The following is a 15,031-nucleotide window of genomic DNA, read 5'->3' as shown; positions in this document are numbered from 1 at the left end:
GGAGCAGTAGAATGACTTAGATGTCGCTCCTTGACAATTCCATATGTTTAGGTTCATAATTCACAGAAAAAAGAAAAAGAGAACAGGAACTATGATTATGAACGCATGGGGAGAATACCCCCCACATCGACAGAAGCAGTTATGTGCCCAGAATCCTCCATGGCAGCATCCAATGGTTCCATTGAATTCCAGGAACTAGAGGCCTTATCTGGAGGGACATTCAGAAACGTATCCTCCAAACCATTCATCATGGTGTCATCAGAGTGATGGATTATCGTAGAAGAAACAGTTTTCCCTTTGTCTGAGCTACGAACAACAATGTGCTCAAGCTCAGCTGCTGCTTGTCTCGGAGTCCTTACTCTGCCTCCATTCCTTTGATTAGGTTGGCTAGCGGGAAGACTTTGAGTGAACAAAACAGCCCGGGAAATAACATTATCCCTCTGGCTGGGCACAGACGTAGCTTGCGGGCTTGGTGCATGCATGGGATTTTCCTTGCCACGAGCCGGGGCCAGTGGGGTAGACCTCGTAGGGGGCATATGACCAGCTAAACACCGGATCAACCTCTCCGCCCTCGAGATTAGCCAACGGAGTAAAACGGGACTGAAATTGAGTTGCAAGTCCCTAAGCAACTCTGTTCTTGGGAGAGCCTTGGGGCCTCTCTGTTTTTGTGTCTTTTTCTTGAATGGGGCGCTATTGTGGCTTCCTCGGGCCTTTCTTATGCAACACAACCATCCATGATCCAAAGTCTTTCGTGAGGTCTGGACCTTTGGGTGGCTGGACATGCAAAGGGTAGTGATCATCGCGATCCATATTCATTGAGGCTTCGCCGGTAGCAGCCGTATCCAAATTTGCAGGGAGTTTACCACACTGTTCAAGACAATGCCCATACATGCCACAGCCAAAGCAGACGAGATGCATCCCTTCATACTCAACTAGACGGTCATTCTCCTCCAACGTAAATTTTGAACGCAATGGCTTCGTAATATCAAACTCTATGCAAACGCGCGCGAATTTACCTTTGGAGACCAAACTTGTTGTAGTATCAACCTTCACCGGCCGGCCAATCTTCCGGCTAATGTTCAAGATTCCTTCGTCAAAGAACTCCACCGGGATAGTCAGAAATCGGACCCATACCAACAACTTCTCATTTTGTCATCAATAGGATCAAAGTTCAGCTTCCACTCCTGTAGAATGAGATAATGATCAAAGGTCGACCAAGGACCTTCGAACATTGCGAACTCGTAGTCCATTTGCGCCTCAAATTTTACAAGAAAATAATCATGCTCCAGAGCTATGAGTTCCATTGGACCCTCTGGTTTCCACATCACACGAAGACGCTGGAGCAGATATGCGTAGCCGATTTTACGGCCAAGGAGTCGGATGATAAGAGAACGTCGCCAAGGGCACCTAATTCTCTCCCTTTCTTCATCAGTGATCACCACCACAGGGGATTCATCGATGGCAAAGTCTTCGGCGTCATCCTCAAATGGTTCTGCATTAGCTGTAAAAATGAGTTTTACCCGTTGGGTCGACCCATCCCGACCCGTCCCGCGGTAGGTAGAGGACGGATTCTTGATTACTTCACCCACCAGGGTCACGGGCCCAAGCAGGACGTGTTAGGCGGGCCGCGGGTTTAGCCCGCGGCCTACTAATCTATATTAAAAAAAATATATAGTAGCTTGCTTCACAATTCCCAATTTTCAATTCCCAATTTCTAAATCAATGATGATAGAGATCAAGAAAAAGAAGACCATGATATGAATGATATAATGGTTGATGAATTATGAGTTTTAGAAGTTTAGTATTTTCAAAACTATTTTATTTTAATTCCTAATGTTGAATAGAAACTTGAAAGTTTGGATAATTTCTATTAGTTGTTAGTTATTTTAATTTGTATTAATATTTAGTATTTAATACATGTTGTTAGTTTGCATGTTATTTTTTTAAATTAAAAAACTTACACAGTAGTGTAATTACAAGCCTACAGTACAACAAATCTTTTCTAATTACAAATCTTTTCTAATTACAAAAAATATTGGCTGGCTGGCTGGCCCGCCCCGCTAGCGGGCTTTGGCATGGCAGGCCGGGCCGGTCACATTCCAAGCCCGCTATGAGGCGGGCTTTTTAGCCCGCCCTGCCACGGGGACGGGCTTTGGTGTGTTTTGGCCCGTCCCGTCCCGCGAGACCGTTTCGACGGCTCTAGACGGTGCCGGAGAGCTGGTATTTTGCAATCAGGCCCCTATCGCCTGAGGCATGAAGGAAGAAGGCAGTGTTCCCCAAAACTCGGTATCTTGGAGATTTCCAGCTGCATGCTTCAGAGAAGGTAAATTCGGACGTGGTGAATTCAGAGCCGCTTACAATGGTGACGATGGTTCTAGCACAGAGGCATCACGTTTGGACTTCTTAGCGATACGTATGAAGGTATCTTGAATTGCCGGCGACCCCTGAGAGGCGGTCGGTGGTTGGCTCTGGAGAGGATTTTCGCTCTCCATTATTATTATTATTATTAATTAAAATGACACTTTAGTATTGCGATAATGAAACCAATGTGCGTCGAAAATGAAACTAAAATCCAGAATCATACAATAACATATATTGTCCAATGACCTCAAGTACAATATATATATATATATATATATATATATATATATATATATATATATATATATATATATATATATATATATATATATATATATATAGAGATTTAGATTCATATAAGAACCAATCTTTAGGTAGGAACCTAAGAACTAATCATAGCCTTTTATCAAGATAAATCAATGGTCCATATTTTTAGTAGTTTTAGTATGTTTTTTTTACGCTAAAAGATTTTATTAATGGAAATTAGGGGTAGTTTAGGCAGTCCAATAGCAGATCGAAGGGTGCACCCGCGTAATTCTCGGCTTATCCTCTTAGTTAGTTGCTAATTTCAAACTCAATTGGACTCCTTCGCATTGTCGACTGCTGCACGACGTTTCCTCTGTCATCTCTCCCGGTTTGCTGCATTTGTTCTCAGGTAGATGACCGGAGTTGGTGGTCGAAATCCGGAGTGCTCTGGCATAGTGACAAGGGCGTCCGTTCGAGGTAGGGTTTTTCTTTTTCTTTTGCGTTTTTGCCTTCTTTTTTTTTTTTTTTTTTTTTTTAATGGTTTTGGAATTCATCTATTCTGGGGTGTAGTTGTGTAGGATTTGTGGTTGTGTGGGTTTGGGGTTGTGTTTATCAATGGTGGCTATGGTGGTTATTTTATTTTATTTTTTATTTTTTTGCTTTTGCAATCAGGCCCCTATCGCCTGAGGCATGAAGGAAGAAGGCAGTGTTCCCTAAGACTCGGTATCTTGGAGATTTCCAGCTGCATGCTTCAGAGAAGGTAAATTCGGACGTGGTGAATTCAGAGCCGCTTACAATGGTGACGATGGTTCTAGCACAGAGGCATCACGTTTGGACTTCTTAGCGATACGTATGAAGATATCTTGAATTGCCGGCGACCCCTGAGAGGCGGTCGGTGGTTGGCTCTGGAAAGGATTTCACCCGCGTAATTCTCGGCTTATCCTCTTAGTTAGTTGCTAATTTCAAACTCAATTGGACTCCTTCGCATTGTCGACTGCTGCACGACGTTTCCTCTGTCATCTCTCCCGGTTTGCTGCATTTGTTCTCAGGTAGATGACCGGAGTTGGTGGTCGAAATCCGGAGTGCTCTGGCATAGTGACAAGGGCGTCCGTTCGAGGTAGGGTTTTTCTTTTTCTTTTGCGTTTTTGCCTTCTTTTTTTTTTTTTTTTTTTTTTTAATGGTTTTGGAATTCATCTATTCTGGGGTGTAGTTGTGTAGGATTTGTGGTTGTGTGGGTTTGGGGTTGTGTTTATCAATGGTGGCTATGGTGGTTATTTTATTTTATTTTTTATTTTTTTGCTTTTTCGATTTTGACTTGTTTTAGGTATTTCTTGTTTGTTTGTTTGTTTTTTTACTTTTTTTTTTTTTGAGTATTTTTACCAGTATTGTTGCATCACTAAACAAATAAAACAAAAAATCATTCATGAACCTCACATATTTATACAATTCTATCATTCGTTTCATTTGCATAGTGTACTACACTACTACACAATTAGCTTGTATGTTATTTTAATTTGGAAGTTCCGATAAAATCTTTCTATGTTATTTTAGTTTAGATAGTTTCTTAGCTGTTGGTTATGACTGAAAATAAGCACCAACAATTGAAATATAATTATTGTTCCCTCCCTTCTTCTGCGTTATTTTTTGCACATAATGGCACACACAGATCAACATAATGGAACCTGCTTGATGTGTAAGTCTGTGGTGTGCACTTGGGTAACACTGTGTGTGTCATTATGTGCACAATTATTGTGTCTATGAATAGGCGTAAAAGAAGTGGCCTGGTGTGCATATGAGTTACACTGTGTGTACACTCTGGGTATATAACTGTGTTTAGTTTTGATCATTTTATCTGTCTTCCAGTTTAGGGTTCACGTGTTTTTTTTTTTTTTGAGTATTTTTACCAGTATTGTTGCACTTTATGGCACAAATAGTTTTACATATGTGCACACGCAGTTGTTTTCTAAATTCTCATCCATCCTTTATATCCATAATGTTTGGTTTGTTGTTTTTACAAATTCTAATCTTTTGTATCGTTTTACGCCCTTTGCTAGAAAGATTTGTTGTATGTATTCCTTGATGATGTGGTTGATGAATGATGTGGGGCGGCCATTCGAAAGGTTATTACTAGAAGGATGCAGATGTGTTGGCGCGATGCACGTAATAAGGTAGATTGTGGCATTTTTGCCATGGGGACCTTCTTGGGGCAATCAATGAACCAATGTAATTGTGATTTGCAGAAGAGTGATACTAGGGGCTTGATTTGTTGAGGTTGACTTATATGCGTGAGATTTTGACCGTTGAATGTAACTCACACCATTCCAAGAACACCCGTAGTGCTATTGAATACCATGAGGTGGATTAACAACATTTCAAGAACATTCGCAGCGCGGTTGAATACCGTGATGCCCTAGAACAAAGCTAGCTACGTGTGCTCATTTGGAGCTAGTTAATTAGTACTTTACTTAATTTCACTTGGGTAAATTTATGTATTCTTATTATGATATTTGATAGCTAATCCTTGGTTGAGTTACACTTTTTACTTGTTTTTTGCCTGTTTATCAAAACGCTCTTTTTGTACGTAATGGCACTCTCATGTTCTACATTATGGCACCGTCATTTTTACTAAAGTGCACATAAAAGTGTAAAACATCATCATGGTTTGCATGTATTTAATCTATTAGATTTTTTTGTGCATAATGGCACACCAAGATCAACAGAAGTGCATCCTCATACAAGGTCAAAATATTTCTACATACATAAGTGCCGCTCTTTCCGTACGTTATGGAACACTCATGTTCTATTATAATTGTAGCACTTAATAAAGATTAACATAAGTGCTTGCCATAACAAGATCAAAATAATTCTTCACATTATGGCACACCCAGATCAATAGCACGCGAGTACATGGTCTAAATAATACTACACATCATGGCACACATGTTGTAACCCACATGCACACCAACTTCTTGTACGCCTTTTCGTGCAGTAACTCATTACACATAGTATGGCACACACGGGAAACCTTGGTGCACACCATAGTGCAGCACATCCTCCTAGTTTTTGAGGCTTCAATCTGTCAGTACCACTGCACACTTTGGCACATAAAGTATAACCCAGGAGCACACTAACGGGAAACCTAGGTGCACACCATAGTGCAGCACATCCTCCTAGTTTTTTAGGCTTCAATCTGTCAGTACCACTGCACACTTTGGCACACACAGTATAACCTAGGGGTACACTAACTCCAGTTTCGTCTTTCCAACCGTTCTTAGTTGGTACGTTATGGCACAACCATTTTCACGAAAGTGCACATCGAAAGGTATACCATCATCCTAGTTTCTGCTTAGAATATTTGCACACTAAAGCACACACAGATAAACCTAAGTGCACGCTTGGTCAGGGACGCTCTAGCTCTACACATAATGGCACACGCAGTTTGACCCTGGTGCACACTCACTGGTAACATGTATTTTTAGACGCACATTCTACAACATTATTATACATACAATTAAACCCACTTTCATAAATAAGTATGTTTAGTCAAGCTGCTATACATTTATTCATGCACAAACAGAGTAATAAAGAATTTACAAATAGATTTTGGGTAGCAGTATTATAAGGTATAATGCTGTAGAAATTGCAAAAACTAAGCTTCAGGCCGGCTTCTGGTGAAGGAGATAGTTTCGGCTATCATCAACTTTTTTATTCCCTTAGCAGCTTGTTCTGATGCAATCTCTTTCAATAATTTCATGCGCTTTCCTGACCCTTTGTTCTTTGAAATGGGGGGGGGGGGGGAGGGGAGGGGGGTTACATCGATGTTGGGTGATGATGTAGACCCGCAAAAGCAAGGTGAAATATTCAGTAAACACCATGATGAACTTCCTGTGAAACATTGAACTCATTATTTGCTCATAATATGGTTAAGCTATTTTCTCATAATATGGTTAAGCTATGTGGCACAAATATTTGTACCGAGGTGCATGAGCGCATAGCTCTTGTGGCCTGTGTGGCACATTCATTACCTCGTAAGTGCACACACAAAAATCTCGACTACAGAGAATGGAGTGTGTGACTGTACACAGGGTTTCTGTGGCCTGTGTGGCACACTCATTACCCCGTATGAACCAGGAGGGGTTGTGCGCTTGGGTGACGCACTGTGTGCCATTACATTCAGAATCAGTGTGTGTATGACAAGGGTTAATATTTGGGTGTGCACTTAGATTGTGTTGTTTGTGCCATATTGTCCACCACAAATTCTGTACCAATTAATTCATGAAAACAGCAATAGGAATGGATGTATCCAATTATATTCCTACTGGAAGTACGCACATGTGTATGGGGTCAAATATTTGTCTTACATTCACTGTCGTCGCTAGCCATCCTTCAGCAGTAGCCGTCGATGATTGGTGGTCTGCGACTCTGCGTTTCTCTTGGAAGTCAGACGACGGCGGACGCCCTTCCCTATTGCAAATCACACGAACGGTGAATTGGTGATTCACAAAACAATTGGAGTCCTTTCTTATCTTGTCATCCTAAAATCTTGGAAAGAATCCAAATATAATATTATTTTATAATTAGATATTGGACAAAATTACACTAGTATCATTTATAATTAATTATGTTAAAGATCTACATAAAAATGACTAATTTATCTAGACCATTGATTGCGTTAATTTTTATGGCTTAGATTAGTTCTTATGTTCCTACCTAACCAAGGGTTCCTACTTGAAGGCCTCCCTATATATATATATATATATATATATATATATATATATATATATATAACCAAAATGATGGCCACAAAATTCTCCCTCCAAAGTGTGAATGCATTTTGATACAAACAAGATTAGCAAGTTTTATATTTAATATAATTTATGTATATATTCATTTAAATGTCAATTATAATTAATTTGACTCCACAGAAAAAGGAGAAATTAGATATAAAATAAACATAGTTCTTACATAAATAATATTTTTCAAATGAATAAGTTTTTTGTGGAGATTTTCGATAAATTATTTTGGTGTTAATTTATTTACAAATTTTATTTAAATACGTTAGCTATATAATTAAATTAGTTATTTCAAATTCAAATTCAAATAATAATACAAGTAACAATAAACTTTAAAATCAACATAATAATAACATAATTAAACTTTTAAAAATAGTAAATGTTACATTGTATAGTTATACTTACATTTTTAATAAAACTAATTCTGAGATGAAGAAATCAAGTAAGTTTTTTGTTTTGTTTTTTTTTTTTTTTCTACAACCATTACTTTCTTTACTAATTTAGAGGATGTCAAAAATTTAATTGGTAAATTTGTTAAATTAATAATAGTCCGTGCATCGCACGGGACAATTACTGGTTAAAATAATACTTCAACATTATTATAATCAAACTAGTGTGTGTGGGCCAACTACTATGTAGTGTGATGGCATCCCGGTTACCCATCCAAATGGATGGTCATAGGTTTGACCGTTTGAACCCCGGTGGTGGGGGTTTAGATTCTTTGGCTCAGATACTACCTTGGAAATGATACTTTAGTATTGCTTGCCTTTATTGTGAGCACATACACTGATTTTCTCACTCAATTTTGGTAGTCATAATGTGGGAGTTACACCAGACAAATTATACCAGGAAAATACTACTTGGACTCTAAGTTCTACTCCCCATCACTCAAAATTTTGATGTTGGCATTTTTCTTAGGACTCATAGGATGAAGATAACTTATCATTTCTTACCACATTAGGGAGTAAAAGTGAGGGAGTAAATATTGGAAGTCCATGTAGTAAAACTCACTATACCATGTATCTGGTTTAACCTTGCATTATGGACTTTGGTCCAAAATGACATTCAAATTATGTGTCTGCAGTTAACAGATTATGTGTCTGTGGATAAATTGAAGGCACGAAATATATTAACTATACAAACACATAATATGTTAACTACAAACATATAATATGCTAACTGTAGAAACATAATATGCAGTTAACATATTATGTGTCTGCAATTAACATATTATGTGCATGTAGTTAACATATTATGCGTTGTAGTTTATAAATTATGTACTTGGAACTTATTAAGATGCACATAATTTATTAACCCCAATAGTTGTAATTTTTGAGGGATTTTTGCAGATGTGACTAGAAAAGAGAAAATGGGAAGGAAAGGAAAAAAAAAATATATTTTTTTTTTGCCCGGCTGGGCGCGAGATTTGCGCCACGTAGTTTGTTTGTTTGTTTTTTTTTTTTTTTTTTTTTTTTTTTTTTTTTTTTTTTTTTTTTTTTTTAGGCCAATAGATATGTAAAAAACTAGCTCCTTTTAACAAAGCCCCGAAATTTTCTATCTACTCTCTCTCTCCTCCGCATAAGTTATGTTCTCCTAAAAAACTGAGCAAACTCCACTAATGTAGATGCTCTGAAGACACATAATAATATGTTAACTACATGTACATAATTTTTGGATCAGGATCTACAGTGCATGGTGGACCCTGGTCCATGGTATAACAATTGATTACACTTGATGTGGTTAGCATATTGTGAGCACCTGACATTGTTCATCTTACTAAGTCAGTAATTTATATCTTCATTATTTTATTTAAGTTAATTGTCAATTGTTATACCATGGACTAGGGTTCATATTGCATTGTGAACCTTAATACAAAAATTATGTACCTTCAGTTAACACATTTTGTATCTACAGTTAAGAATTCTTGTACATGTAAACAAATAACTTGATAATTGTTGACACATAATATGATAGCTACAGCTACAAAAACTATCAACTGCAGGTACAGAATATGTCAACTATAGATACAGAATCTGAAGGTTATTTTTGAACTAGGGTCTATAATGTAAGCTAGACCCTGATTCATGGTATTATTTACCGCCAGTGTAGGACCCTTGGGGTAAGGAAATTTAGGCCCTGTTTGGTAAATGAACGTTAGCTGATAACGGTTAGTTGTTAATTGATTGGGTTAATTAGAGGGTATAACTAATTGATAACATTAGATTATTGTAGGTGTTTGGTAAATTAGTTACTAGCTGTTTGTTATAATTTCTTTTCTCAAAAAGTTAATTGAAAAAGCTGCTTTGAGCAGCTTTTTGAATTTCAGCATTTTGAAGTTGATTTTTTAACTAAGTCAAATAATTAATAGTGATTAAATAAGCTAAAATTGATTGATAGGTTAATATACCAAACAGGGCCTTAACATTTGTGGGCGAGATTCACATATCTTGGGCTGAGTAGTGGTGCATGATGAGGGATGGTGATAGTGGAGACACACTGATCTGAAGTCTGAATGCCTTCAACACAACTGGGAAGATGAATGGCTTCTAATTGGGATATAATAATTCTTTATAATTTGATTATAGTGTCTGGGTTCTACAACTCTCAAACAATTTGAGATAATAATGATTACTATAATATATTACTATCTTGCAAATTTTCAGGATTCAGTGTTACAGATGGACTCAATTCAATGACTTCTATATATTTACAATATTTTATATTTAATTATATTAGTCAATTACTCTATAATAATTTTATTTACAACAAAATTCAGTTAGAGCATTTCGAATAGAGATTTTTAGCTTAGAAAAAAGATAACATGCACAACAAACTCAGCATGCATTGGGTTGCTCTTTCTATTATCTTTTATTTATTCACTGAAGATTTTTTTTTAAGAGAAATAAAAAATTAAGAAAATTCTCAAAAAAAAAAAAAAAAAACTTAAGAAAAAAGAAAATAGAAATTAGAAAATATGGTTGACTTTTACAATCTTCCAATTTAGTAAAAAGAACTAAAAATAAAAAAATTTAAAATAAATACAACCTTAATTTCTCTCAATGTTTATAGCTTCACATACGTAATTCAAACTTAAAATCTTAATTAAATATAGTATAATTCTTTTCATTTTTTTTAAATGCTACTGACTCTAATACATTGTAATATCTGTTCAAACATGTGTAGTTGATAGTTTTATAATGTATAGCAAAAAAATATTTTGATAAAACTACATAGACAAAAAAAGTTCACCATTTACATAACAAATAAAACTTGTTTATTCATTGTGTACTGTGAATTGGCTAACGCCACTCTTTGTTAAAAAATCTACTTATTAATCAAATACAAATAATATATCGTCACGTCGAATGATAAAAGATTTTGATTAAACTTTTTAGTCCTTATAACTTGATCCTAAAAATTTTAATTTATAACTATACTAGTTATAAATCTTTTATATATATCTTTCTCCTGTTTTTCATTCATTCATGTGGTGATGATGACTCCAAGCTCTTAGTCACCTCTAGTGAGTATATATATAATATATGTTTCTCTTATTTCCTTCTACGTCCATACCAAATCAACAATGTAATTAAATTAATTTAATATTTTTTCTACGAAAAGATGAACATCTCTTTTTTTTTTTTTTTTTTCTAGGTGTACATTGAGTTTTCACCGTCGGGCACAGTAATTAATTCCCTTGCTGAATTGTAGACAATTGTAGACACCCATTTTGGGTGGGATAGTTGGTCTGGAAATTTAAGGCTGCTCCATACCCAAAGCCAAGGATCGAACTATTGACATTTGGTTAAGGATTGATGAGTCACTTCCACTCAACCACACCCAAGTTAAAACATGAACATATCTAATGTGAAACAAGAAATAAAAAAAAAATTGATATTTAATTTATTGGATTTATAAATAAAATCGTATTCTCACAAACAAATTAACGATAATTTAATTCCCGAATTCGAAAATTGTTTTTCATCATAAACTATCCTCAAAACTATTATCGATGAGCCAGCATACCTATAAGACAAGTATATATATGCATAGATTCCAAACCCTAATTAGAGTAAAAGTAAAGATCATCAGAGATATAAATTAAACAAAAGAAATTTTTTTAGTAGAAGCTTGTAACAATTATGGTGTACAACAGTAACTAAGCATAACATACAACATATATGAACTCTAATTTATGAGAAGTACATTGAAATGCAAATGATGAACAAAATTGAAACTGGATCTTAATTGATCACCAATATGGCGGCTTACACACATAATAACATGGAATTTGGTGGAAATATAAATCGAATCGAATCAATTCTGGAGATCGAAGATCAGAGTTCTCTCAACGCTTATCGCTCCAGTCCTGTCCTTGAGGCTAGCTAAGTTGATTGCATACTTGGGTGGTGGTGGAGGAGGGGGCAAGGAAATATCTGTTGGAACTTAACTCATACATTAAAGTAAGGTTTTCTGTATGGAGAAAGCTAGCCTTCTTCCTCAACCTCTCATTTTCTTCTAATATACTCATATTCTCCATGTACAGCTTCAAGTTCTGCAGTATCATCACTGTCATATCCTTCTCTCCATCACTCTTCTCCTCTCTTCTCTTCCTCCTCCTGCACACAAATCATACAATCACAATCAATTCAACAACCAACAATACAAACTTATGGAACAACCCTAACCAAGTTGGCTAGCTTGGTAATTAACCACAAGCTTGTAAGTTCGACTCCCAGTGAGAATGGCCTATTTACTTTCTTGGTTTGAGCCAGTCAGCTATGGGCAATTTAAGCTAATTTTTCTCCTTGTTATTCTTTGTTGGTTAGGGTTACAAGACAGAGTTTACCCCGTGCACACCCTCGTACTAATTTAGTAGTTTAACTCATTGAAATCCTTTGTTAATTAAGGTCACAAGGCATATCAGTTTACTAGTGCACACCCTCGTCGTAGTGACTTTGAGTTTCCCTCGTCACTCAAAAAAAAAAAATAAACATATCTAGAAAAAGTGAAGATTGATCAATTCATGACATAAAAGGATGAAAACCTTGTAATTAGCCCCTGAACTTGAACCTTGGAGCGCTTTGATCGCTGTTTATGCATAGAAATGTAAAGGTTATGGGATTGAATCCACTCTGAGGAACTGATACACATTTCGATCTCTTCTGAACTTTCTGCAATTTAAGAAGAGGAGGTGGGTTGGGAAATGGGGTTTGAAGATGGTGAAATGTGGTGATATAAATAGTGTGAAATATTTGTCATCATCAATGTATAGTATGTGTGCTTGAGAGGAGTGTGGAAAATTGGGGGAGGAAAGAGAGGAATTGAAGTCTAATAGTATTTGTCTTTTTAAAATTTAATTTTTATTATAGCATAGAAATGATTGCAACATGGCTCATAATTACAAATAGGAAGTCCCTTATCTAATATTAAAAAAAGACAAAAGAAAAAAAAAATAGGACAAGGAAGGAAGAGGAGTGTGGAAATGGGTGAAGAAAGAGAGCAAGTCTAATACCCCATCCATCTCATTTTATTTATGTGTCTGGTCGGTTAATAAGGCTCAAAGTTATTTTTAATTCAATTTTTCATAATATTAAATTAAGTATTAGTATACAAGATTTATATATTTAGAAACTACACTAAAAGTACTATTAATTAAACACAAAAAATTAAATTTAAAAATAAGTAAAGAATATTAAAGAAAATAAACAAAAAAATGAAAGACTTGGTTGACCAATGAATAGTAAGTAAGACAGATAAAATGAGACAGAAGGAATAATATTTTTATTTTATTTTATTTTTAGAGTTAATTACTAAAATGGTTTCTTGACTATAGTGAAATTACTAATTTGGTTCTTGATTTTTTATTTATTTATTTATTTTGCGTAATTATCTTTTCTATCTTTAGTAAAATTGCCTTCGAACCTTAATTTACTACTACTTAATTGTCTCACTGCATATATTTGATTTTAGGTCTATATGAGTAAATCATCAATATAGGTGATCTTCTGTCTCAGATTAATGAAAAATTCATAAAGTATTTGACCTTATATTTACATTTCATTAATGATATTAGAGATTTATTAAGTAGGATTGGGAGTTTAATTTCATGTACATGATCACATTAACACTTTAGTATGTGAGTAAACAAAAAGTATTACTAACCTTCAATAATAGCTTATGGTTGATGAAGGTTGAGTAACTTCTTGTCCTACGTAATGAGTCGCAAGAAACCACAGGTTAATTAAGAGTACGTGTTTCTTTGACATTTTTCTCTCACTTCAACTCACTATTTTATATGGTGCGGTGTATGAATTGTTAAATGAGCAATAAGAGGACTTGGAAAAATCTTATACCTATATTTCATCAATATAGTTAACTGAATATTTCTTAGGTTACTTGACTAAACACTTACTTATTAATTAATTGATTAATTAAGGTATAGTCAAATATTGCAGTAGATATAGATTTTATTATAATTATTATAATCCTAAAATATAATTATAAGGGAAAAATGTTACATTATATTAAACATATTCATAAGCAAGCTAACTTGCCCACAAAAGGAGAAATCATTCATCCAAAGGCAAATTTTGCCGTGGACCATGCATCAAAACACATCCATACAAATAATGAACTTTGTGCATACAAATAATAAACTTTATGCATACAAATAGTGAACATAGATTTACTGAAAATCATAATTCTAATTAAGTAAAAAGGAGGGGGGGGGGGGGGGGGGGGGGGATATGATGTGTCAAATAAGTCCAACTATGCACTACAAATAATTAATCTCATGTACAACATAAATGAACCTAGAACTTACATACCTAAATAATCAACCTTCAATCATTTTGTATATGCTCAACTAATGAACCTTATGCACACAAATAGTGAATCTTATGCATATAAATAATGAACCATCAAGTTGTTTTCGTATTATTTTGTACACATTCGAATAATGAACGTTATGTATAAAAAAATAATGTATTATGCGCATAGAAATAATGTACCTTATGCATATAAATTAATGTACCATACACATATAAATAATATACTATTGCATGATCTACTCATGCAGTTGTGTAGATCATGGTCCACATAATAAGCATTGCGCCCAAGGGCCCCAACACCCAAGTTTGATAGGATTGTTGAGAGGTAAAACACGATGACCCATTAATCCATTATAATTGTTTGCCAACTAGATTACGATAAATGTGAAGGATGTGCATTTTGATCTTTGAGTTTTAGAGTAAAATTTAATGGATTTAGTTAGATGGGTGAAAAATGAACTAAATTTAATTTTAATCAACTAAGTATATTATTATTACCACTTTTGATGTGAAGGATTTGCATTTTGATCTTTGAGTTTTAGAGTAAAATTTAATGGATTTAGTTAGATGGGTGAAAAATGAACTAAATTTAATTTTAATCAATTAAGTATATTATTATTACCACTTTTGATGTGAAGGATTTGCATTTTGATCTTTGAGTTTTAGAGTAAAATTTAATGGATTTAGTTAGATCAGTGAAAAATGAACTAAATTTAATTTTAATCAACTAAGTATATTATTATTACCACTTTTGATATTCAACTATCAATTTGATCCTTTTGTTGTTGTTGCATCCTT

At 35.0% G+C, this 15,031-nt stretch overlaps 1 protein-coding gene across 1 annotated transcript; it reads right to left on the bottom strand.

The window, feature by feature from the left end:
* Positions 1 to 11,501: 11,501 nt before the first annotated feature.
* LOC109168088 (protein LITTLE ZIPPER 1-like) lies at positions 11,502 to 12,668 on the bottom strand. Its single transcript, XM_019317138.1, has 2 exons — positions 12,448 to 12,668; positions 11,502 to 12,019 (listed from the first exon to the last, which is right to left on the bottom strand). The coding sequence occupies exons 1-2, from the start codon at positions 12,552 to 12,554 to the stop codon at positions 11,782 to 11,784; spliced, it is 345 nt and encodes a 114-aa protein (XP_019172683.1). The 5' UTR covers positions 12,555 to 12,668; the 3' UTR covers positions 11,502 to 11,781.
* Positions 12,669 to 15,031: the final 2,363 nt, after the last annotated feature.

The sequence above is a fragment of the Ipomoea nil genome, unplaced genomic scaffold (genome assembly GCF_001879475.1).
Source record: "Ipomoea nil cultivar Tokyo-kokei standard unplaced genomic scaffold, Asagao_1.1 scaffold3172, whole genome shotgun sequence".
NCBI classification, from domain to species: domain Eukaryota; kingdom Viridiplantae; phylum Streptophyta; class Magnoliopsida; order Solanales; family Convolvulaceae; genus Ipomoea; species Ipomoea nil.
Note: the sequence above shows the minus strand (reverse complement) of the source record. Positions and strands in the feature narration are given on the sequence as shown.